The sequence below is a fragment of the Nipponia nippon genome, unplaced genomic scaffold (assembly GCF_047370975.1).
Source record: "Nipponia nippon isolate SJK-2023a ecotype South Korea unplaced genomic scaffold, ASM4737097v1 scaffold_9, whole genome shotgun sequence".
NCBI lineage: Eukaryota > Metazoa > Chordata > Aves > Pelecaniformes > Threskiornithidae > Nipponia > Nipponia nippon.
Genome location: NW_028262413.1, coordinates 25,493,210 through 25,502,453, shown reverse-complemented (window position 1 = coordinate 25,502,453; position 9,244 = coordinate 25,493,210). Strand labels below are relative to the sequence as shown.

The 9,244-nt window shown below is 45.7% G+C and overlaps 1 protein-coding gene across 2 annotated transcripts; it reads right to left on the bottom strand.

Moving 5' to 3' along the window:
* Positions 1 to 221: 221 nt before the first annotated feature.
* Positions 222 to 9,009, bottom strand: LOC148050212 (alpha-2,8-sialyltransferase 8F-like). 2 transcript variants are annotated; one of them, XM_087744024.1, is made up of 9 exons: positions 8,922 to 9,009; positions 6,896 to 7,115; positions 4,613 to 4,754; positions 4,247 to 4,315; positions 4,008 to 4,094; positions 2,522 to 2,666; positions 2,260 to 2,372; positions 1,926 to 2,012; positions 222 to 972 (listed from the first exon to the last, which is right to left on the bottom strand). In XM_087744024.1, exons 3-9 carry the CDS (start codon positions 4,741 to 4,743, stop codon positions 513 to 515), a joined length of 1,092 nt encoding a protein of 363 aa, XP_087600150.1. In that variant the 5' UTR covers positions 4,744 to 4,754; positions 6,896 to 7,115; positions 8,922 to 9,009; the 3' UTR covers positions 222 to 512. The 2 variants fall into 2 exon arrangements, with proteins under 2 accessions (XP_087600150.1, XP_087600151.1); XM_087744025.1 differs by lacking the exons at positions 6,896 to 7,115; positions 8,922 to 9,009 and having other exon boundaries at positions 4,613 to 5,163.
* Positions 9,010 to 9,244: the final 235 nt, after the last annotated feature.

The following is a 9,244-nucleotide window of genomic DNA, read 5'->3' as shown; positions in this document are numbered from 1 at the left end:
CTGATAAATATGCAGAACTTAATGCTTTATGCCTAATGCTGATGATAACTAAATAAAAGAATCAATGAAATGAGTCTGATTAAAGCAAACAGAGAATAACAGAGTAAGCAAAATGTGGCAAGCACTTAATAGTTTATTGACAAGTGGTGTTAGAGAAATAAAACCTTTTGAGATGGGGCACTCAAATTCTGAAATGCAGTTAATAAATTCATACTTCTGGCAAGACAGGAAGTTATTTACTAGCAATTTAATTATGCATTAAGCACAAACAGATGACAATTAGTGACTCCCAATTAATTAACATAAAAATTATCTGATGCTAATGCTACTTACTGAATGGTGACCCTCTACTAGAACAGTGTGGAAAAGAGAAGGAAGCATATTTTTCATCTTCAGAGTCTCTAGGTTTGCATCTAGGTGTGTGTGTTCCCATCAGAAGATCCCAGAATGGATAACAACAGCAGAAACCATGTTCTTTAGATGACATTTTGCTTTATCTTTGACTTGACCCCTTAGCACCTCCCCAGATGCAGCTGCAGCACACCGTGGAAGTGCATATCCACATAGTAAGTGAACTCTTTGGGCATGGTGTGCATCCTGAGGTTGGGAAGCACATTGTCATAGTAATGATGGGGCAGGGAATGGCCATCAGGATGCAAAGAGAAGGGCCAGAAGCCATAGAGTGTAATGTGCTGGCACAACTCTAGAGCAGCATTCACTAGCATGAAACCTGAGGAGAGGCGATGGGTATGAAAACCACGATCATGCCAGTACTTGCTTAGAGCACTCAGGTACTGAGGGTGGAAGAAGAAGACATGTGACTGGGAGACAGAGTCCTGTAAAGCATAGAGTGCTCGGTAAGAAGCCTCACTAGTGCCAGGGTAGGAGAAAGCTGGGACGAGGAACCAAGTCTTTCCATAGGAAGCTGCTGCCTTCACAAATGGCAGGCGCCGACCATTGAGACCACGAAACCTGTGAGGCAAGAGATGTGGGACCATCACCCTCTGCCAACCCCGTTCTCATTCCCTTCTGCCCTTCCCACACCACTCTGTCCCAGAGCAGTGAAATACCTACTCTTCACCTCCATTGTCCCCTTCTCTGCACCTTGTGGGTGATCACACTTCAAGATTCTCAGGTGCACCTAACACAGACCAGAGGAGCTGCTTGGAAATATCTAGGATGTTTGCTAGCGATTAGTTGGTTAAAAGGCTGGGAAGTTATCTTCAAATTTAAAATCTTAGTGGCTCCACAGCTCACAATTCGTGGAGAATGATGTCCCATAATGGTGGAGCAGAGGGCTGGGAGAGAATTCATGTCATCTGACTTTAGAGATCTACTACACAGACATCTACATCTGAGCTAATTGTCTAAATGTCCTTTGTAGTCAGTGGAGAGAAACAAGCACAGCTGGTCTGATCTGTCTTATTTTAGATGTCTGCTGTAGGATAAGAAGTACCTATTTTCTTCACTGAACATAAAGAGCATTTATGCAGCTAGGATCAGAATGAGATTAAATAGCTCCCATCAGAGCTCCTCCTGACAGCAGCAGTACAGAATACAGCTGAGCCTCTCTACCTGTCTTGATATCACCCTTGAGAGGATCAGCTCACTGGAAAGACTGGAAATGCTATTAATCTCTAGTGGTAAGCTAAAACAATCAACAGCAACCAAGTCTTGAACAAACTCTGCCCCGAACAACTTCAAGACTTTCAGTATTCCCCTATGTACCTCTGCACAGAGAGGAGCATGTCATGGCAATAGATGTCAATAGCTTTTTTTGGACAGGCCTTGCATGGTAGCAAAGTTCTGTCTGTTTTCTGGGACCCAGAGCAGAGGCAAAAGAGATTGTGTCTTCAAGAACAGAGTATATGGGCGAGAAGAAAGTTAGGAGCCCTTTCCTCCATTTTCATTACCACAGCTATTACCGTTTCTGAAGGATACTAGGATTCACAGTGACAATGCTTGACTTTCTGCCCACATCTTCAGGGAAGTCCATAGATGGCAGGTTAAACCTGATTGAAGTGATAAGCAAATGAAGTCTATGAGAAATAAAGCTCCATGATATCCTGAGAGCTTAGCCATCCCTCTGTGACACTGCCCAGTTCAGGTATACCCCACCATTTCCCCAGTTCCTCACCTTCAATCCTGGTCAGAAGATTTTATCTGTCTCCATTTTCTCTACCTTCACCCTATTCCCATAAAAGCCCCCTCCTCCGGCTGGTCTCCTACATCTCTCCTGGGCAGGCTGGCAGCAATTACCTGATTACAAACTCGTGCCTATCAATTTTAGAGCCACAGCTACTGTTCCTGAGGATTCCTCCATTTCCCACCACAGCACAGGTTTTGTAGAGAGGGTCCCAAAAGGGGGATTTCTATAAAGAACAACATGTAGAAATTCACTCACCCTTAGACAATTACAGTAAAGACCTACCATAGATCCTCCAACCGGACACATTCCAGGGTGTACGAGAGAAAAGCATGCAGACTGTGAGTCATGTTTCCCATCAAAGAGCACTCCTACCTCTGGCAGGATCTCCAGCAAGCCACTGCTGACTTTCAAGCTCTTCGAGCGATAGCCATCATAGACAATCTTGGACCCCAATGGCGTGTTGTCTTGTGTCACAGCCAGCCAGGCTGAGGCATTGCAGCAGCGCCCTAGCTCTGCCCTGTAAGAGGGAGAGAGTGGAAGACAGTGAGCAGAGGTCTGAGGATGGGATGAAGGAAGACTGTAACAGAATAACAAAGGAGAGAGGGATTGGAATGAGGAAAGAGGGCTAGGCAATGTGCTACAGTAGAAGTAGAAGTAAAGGATTAGGTAAGCAAGTATCACAGTGTAAAGGGAAAGCGAGCTTGGGAAAGCACAGGGAACACAAAGAAAGCATTGTGTCAAGTTAGAATAACCTTCGTCTTGCACTATCTGTTAATCCATCACCACATATCCTTAATTTTCTTCTTCCTCATCCACACATATTTCCAGACATTTTCTATCTGTTCTTCACTCTCTAGCCTAGCCACTACTTCACAGCCCTTCCTGCTTGCTTCAGCCTCAGCTTCACTCACAACCCATGCGTGCCTTCACCCCTCTCCTCCTAAGCTCACCAACGTGCAAGATCAAAGGCCAGCAAATGGGATGCAGCCGGACAATGCAAACAGGTGTTATGCAAGGATGGTGGGTGTGGGTGTGCCTGCATGTCTTACCCTTACAATATGACCTGGAGAACAAAATGTCTTTAGATCTGATTATGAGTGTAGACAGTGTGTGTGAGGATCAACCCAATAAACAAACCCAGATGGGCATTCACCCAAAAGTCATCATGTGAAAGAGGAAGATGACTAAGAGACTCTTGGAATAAAGAAGAAGTCACCTGAAACAAAGCATGAAAGGAACATGAACATTTTTCATGAGGGGTGAATGACTATGGAGTAGAAAGAGCAGCAGTCCAAACCTGATGTGACCCTGCCAGAAGTTGCCCCACCACCATCACAACCTCTACCAAGGCCAGGCAGAGCAGGCTCCCTGTCAGACACTGTGCAGAGTCTGCATCCAGCCAACGAGCTGTCAGTACTGGGTGCAGCAAGCAGGGACCCACAGCGTGGGCGGTATGCATATGTGAATTCATGGGGTACTTTTTCACAGGCTTGTAGATCAGCAAGTCGTAGAGAGCAAAAGGGGTTCCCACAAATCTAGAGCACACACATGTCCTGTGAGGAGGAGCATATGCATGTAACTGTGTCAGTGTGTATGGCTGTGTGTGATTAGAACTTCTTGGGCTTATTTATAGAAGGGTGTTTAGAAATTTGTACTTGTATATTGACATTCTGTAATTGTCTAACATTTTGGTTTATCTGCTTTGTTACTGATATTTGATCCTGACTGTCTAGTTCATCCATTGTGTGTTAAGCATGTGCCGTTGATAAACTAATAAACCACTTTGGCTGCAATTTTATTGGAACTGAGTAGCTTTTGGTGAACTGAGTAGCTTTTCCCTGTGACTGGTAGGCATCACCTGTACTGGGCCAAGGCAGTAGCATTGAACTTCCAGCGGCAGCTCTGCATTAATTTAATGTGTCTCAGGCTCCAGAGCTCATTCACCCTAGGGAAGAAAGAGCTTGTAAGCAACTTGAATGCTCTCACAAAGACTTACTGCAAAGAAATTACTCTTAGTTGCATTCCTCATCACCAGGTGACCCAGTTTAGCCAGCTGCCTGTCTGCCACAGCCCAGCATACTTTTGGCCATGACTCACTTCTGAGGTTGTGTTATGTTGCTTAACAGTCCTTGACATGCTTCTGCTTCTGGAACCTTGATGTCAGGTCTGCGAAAAAAACCCAAATGCTTAAACTGAGCCAGAATACCATGTCCTCACACAGCTTTCCTCCATCGCTCCATCCCAGCAATCCCATACCCCCAGTGTCTGCCCTTGGCCATCTCATGGCCCTGCCTGCAACTACATCCACGCTGAGATATCCACTCATTGCACCCATTCCCTACACTATGTCCACTCCTACTCTATTAATTCCTCCCCTGGAGGCCTCCTGGAGTGAACCTCTGTGTTCCCACATCCTTTCCAGGACTGACAGAACATCGTTCCTCCACCCTGTCCCTCACTCACCTGTCATTCAACACCAGAAACCACATGCAGACAAATGAGACTGCAGCTACAGCCAGCAGCACGACCCATGGCTTATGCACCTTCAGCAGTCCTGGCTTCACAGACTTCTGCCTGCTGATGCTGTTTGGCATTTTGGAGAAGGCTTGAGAGAGCAGAAGAAATGAGGAAAGTCCATACCTGAGCAGGTCAGTGTAAACACCCAGCCCAGGGCTTCTCTGGCACTGGCCCTCATTGAATGTTTGCCTTAACTACCTGCAAAACAATATCCAACACAAGGGATAGCAGGGAACTCATTTCTCTTGGGCTATGCTGAAGCATGCCATGGGGTTATCAGTGGCTGCCACTGGACCCTGTTGAAAGGCATCATGGGCCAATACCAATCTGTAGTATTCCCTTTCCTCTAAAGCTGTCCTCAGCTATTCCAGAGCAATGATTCCACTGGTATTCTTCCACAGCCTTGGCTCCACTCCCTGACACCTTCTTCATCTCATCTCTCTAGCAGTTATCTAAAAATGCCTGCACACAAGTTCCTCATCATCTGTGCTGGAAAGACAAGGGCAGGCAGGTTTTCTCTTCATTTGCTTTACTCCCCTGCACACCAGGGGCCATGACCATCCCCAGTGATCCTTAGGTCATAAACACGGAACTGCAGTGCATCCTAGTTATCTCAGCTATGAGCCTTTGTCCTAGAGTGCTGCGGTTTTACCTGTTTGCAGGCAGCCACCCCAATCATGTCAATTCTATATCAAAATAGACATGACATCAGATTGGCATGTTTCTTCAGAGGCACACCTTTATCTCGTGTGGGTAAGAGAAGTAGTTTTGCAGAATTTTCCAAAGCACATGACTTTTTTTCCCACATCCTTTACCACCCATCCTTGTTCTGGCTCTCTCCAAACAGTGGCATGATCGCAAGGTGTGGCACAGAAGGGAAGGAGGAAGCAGAGCTTTGTTGACATTCCTTCTGAAGTTTTGCCTCTGAATTTCCTATTTTTAATCTCTGCTTACAGTATGTTGAGTTAGCCTAATCCACATCTTTACAGTGGAAATTTTGAAGGTTTGGGCAAAGATATGGTCCCTCACAACATTCTGGCCAATAAATTGGAGAGATACGGGTTTGATGTATGGACTGGCTGGATGGCTGCATCCAAAGAGTTACAGTCAATGGATCAATGTCCAAGCAGAAACCTCTAATGAGTGGTGTCCCTCAAGGGTCCGTACTGGGACCAATACTATTTAATCATTAACATAGCATGACTGAGTGCACTCTCAGAAAGTTTGCAGATAACACCAAGCTGAGTGGTGCAGTTTGCAGATAACACCATGTGATGGGGTGCCATCCAGGGGGACCTTGACAGTCTTGAGAAGCATGCCGATGTGAACAAGTTCCACAAGACTAATTGCAAGGTCCTGTGCCTGGGTCAGGGGAATCCTCAGTATCTATACAGACTGGGGGATGAAGGGATTTGGAGCAGACCAGTGGAAAAGGACTTGGGGATACTGGTGGGTGAAAAATTGGGCGTGAGCCGGCAACGTGCACTTGTAGCCAAGAAAGCCAATTGTATGCTGGGCTGCATAAATAGAAGCATGGCCAGCAGGGCAAGGGAGGTGATTGCTGTAGACAACTGCTAGTGCAAAACAACGAGATATCTCAAACAGCAGTGGTGCTAAAACCACAATGCAGAGCAATGGTTGCTAGGACCCAGGACAGGACAGTACCTGGAGTGAGGGTGAGGGAGGGAGTCCTGTGGAGACAGGACTGCCTTGCCTGAGCCCCATCCCCCATGGTCTCTGAAGCTCTTATTCCCCTCCACACGTACTGCCTGGGGGAGGGTCCTGGTATCACTCCTCTTGGTTTGACTGGTTGCACATCTTAATTCAACTGGTATCTCTACCACTCCTGGAACTGGGATGAGAGAAGGTTCCAGAAGTCCAGAGCCTGAAATCTATAAATAGGGACTCTCGCTCTTTCTTGGGGGCTCTCTCCACCGAATACCACCGTTGGCAGGTCGAACACTGGATCCAGGACTGGTAATTCTCCTCTTCTTCCTTCTTCCTCTCTCCCTCTCTCTCTTTCACTTCTCCTGAGGTTATTAAGTTGTTAAAGTTGTTAAATTGTAGACAAGTACTGCATGGTCTACCTCAATTTTCCATAAAGCCGCATAGCTTAGCCGCATAGCTGGGGTAGATACAATCGTGAGAGGGCTGGTGGGTATCAAATATTTGTACTCAATATTTATCTCTATAGAAACTTTCTATTAAAGCTGGTGTTTGCGTACGAACCTTGAGTGTTGGCCCACCTTAATCCAGACCGAGAGGACTTGCAAATCTTAGTCACTCCCCCTCTTCCCGCAGGTGGGACGTGACAATTCTCTCTGCTCTTGTGAGACTCCACCTGGAGTACTGCATACAGTTCTGGGGTCCCCAGCACAAGAAAGACACAGACCTGTGCGACGGGTGTGCTCGAGCCCTTGAACAGACTGGTGGTGGCTTGGTGCAGGCTCTGAAAGAGATAAAGGCCTGAGCTGTAGATGGGCTGTGAATTGCTCTAGTTTCAATCTGTTTTCTGAAAACCCACAGAGGAACAGAGTGACTCCTTTATCAAGGGACAAAGCAAGTTGTGGGTACAAGGAGTCTCCTGCATACCTTTTCTATCATCTTTCGTAGTCTGACTACACGCCAACCACTTTATCCTATAAATATGACAGCCTAAGTGAGCATCTTTTTGGAGCTCTCTCTGCTGGGCAGTGTGGCTGCATGGCAGTGATCCCCTGCCCTCCCCGGGGAGATCCCCTCTTCTCAAGGCTGCTCCTCGAGGCAGAGAGACCTTTTTCCGACAACAGATCTTTGGTAAGCAACCAATATCGTGCATAACCTTTTGTCTTGGTAACTTTGATTGCATGCTGAATTGATGCTAATGAAACATTACGTAAGCTTTGCATATATAATCTGTTAGATATAAACGGTTGACCAAGTCTGAGACTAGGACTGGATCCAGCTGCACCTCGACTCCTCTCTGAGGAAGGAGTTTAGAAAGCAAGGGGGCCCTTTCTGAACCTCGTGACTCAACGGGAGTGTCTTCCTTACTCTCTGCATCTTCATTACCTCTGTAAGTCATTCTAACTAACTCGAGTGTATCTCAATTTCCCTTTCTATGATTTTTCCATGCAGTAATTAATAGAGTGAACCTTGCCATTGAACTTAAGTCACACTGTCACAGTGTCATATTAAAACCACTGTGGCTAATACCTCTGTCGGTGATTCCTTAAGCGTTATAAATCACCCCTCTCCCATTCATGACAACCTATTAGAGGGGGTCCAGAGGAGGGCCACAAAAATGGTCAGAGGGTTGGAACACTTCTAGGAATAAAGGCTGAGACAGTTGGGGTTGTTCAGACTGAAGAAGAAAAGGCACTTGAGGAGACCTTACTGCGGCATTTTAATACTTAAAGGGAGCTTGTAAGAAAGATGGAGAAAGATTTTTTACCAGGGCCTGTAGTGACAAGACAAGCGGCAATGGTTTTAAACTGAAAGACAGTAGATTTAGATTGGACATAAGGAACAAATTTTTTACCATGAGAGTGATGAGACACTGGAACAGGTTGCCCAGAGAAGTTGTGGATGCCCCATCACTGGAAGCAAGTTCAGGTTGGATGGGGCTTTGAGCAGCCTGATCTATGTCCCTGCCCATGGCAGGGGGATGGAACTACATGATCTTTTACAGTCCCTTCTCACCCAAACCATTCTATGATTCTATGAATCTGTGAAGATGGAAACTTCAGATTTATCAGGATTTTGATGCAATCATCAGTGGCTTGTTCACTGGGAAAACAAAAGCGTCTTCTTGCCAGTATTGCTCAACTATGGTCTTTATCGCCCAAAGCTGGAACCTGACTAATCCAGCCCCAGGCAAAATGAAGGTAATCAGAATGTTGCTTTTATTGCTATGAAATCAACAAGTGCACTTCCTGTTACCTGGGTTTGTTTGTTTGAGGCGTTTTATTGAGATAGTCTTGTTGGGTTGGGTTTTGTTGGTTTTTTTTCCGAGTAACAGCTCTTTTCAGAGGAGAGTAATATTCTCTCTAAGGCCCTTGGTCTGGGTAAGCATATTGTCAGCTCTCAAAAGTGCTAGTTGCTGAAACCCAACACAAGTGGTGCACTAAGGTTTAGCACTAATTATATAGCAACAGTCTAGAAAACGGAAATCCATGGTTCGGTTTCCCACTCCAAAATCACAAGGTTAAAACAACGATTTCAATAAAATAAAAAGGTATGGAATCTAAACCCAAGAAAGCTAAAGTTCACATACCTTTTAGACCCAGAAGGCTGTGAGGCACATCTGTTTGATCCTGAAGCTGGCTTCAAATACACTTACACCTGAGCCGATACAGTTTTGCTGCAGTTGAAACCTCCAAACAACCTGGAACTGCCCTCTCAGGGGGAGGAGATTTGATTACTTCCTTCTGTTGCAGTGACTCACGCATTTCTTGAAAATCACAACTAACTTGTGAACTGTGAAAAGTCCTCCTAATAGCACTCAGTGCAATTATGTCCAGATCAAAAGCCTTTCTTGGCCTTGTTTTTGTACATTGTGCGTCCTGTGGTACATATGAAGGTGTCTTGTCCAGCTGT

Bases quoted from the DNA above. Each gene is read 5' to 3' on its own strand.
- LOC148050212 (XM_087744024.1), bottom strand. From the start codon at position 4,743: ATGCCAAACAGCATCAGCAGGCAGAAGTCTGTGAAGCCAGGACTGCTG. The intron at 4,316-4,612 runs GTGAGTGAGGGA...TTTTTTTCGCAG, and splicing joins TTTCTGGTGTTGAATGACAG to ACCTGACATCAAGGTTCCAG. The intron at 2,013-2,259 runs GTAATTGCTGCC...CACTTCAATCAG, and splicing joins AGGCACGAGTTTGTAATCAG to GTTTAACCTGCCATCTATGG.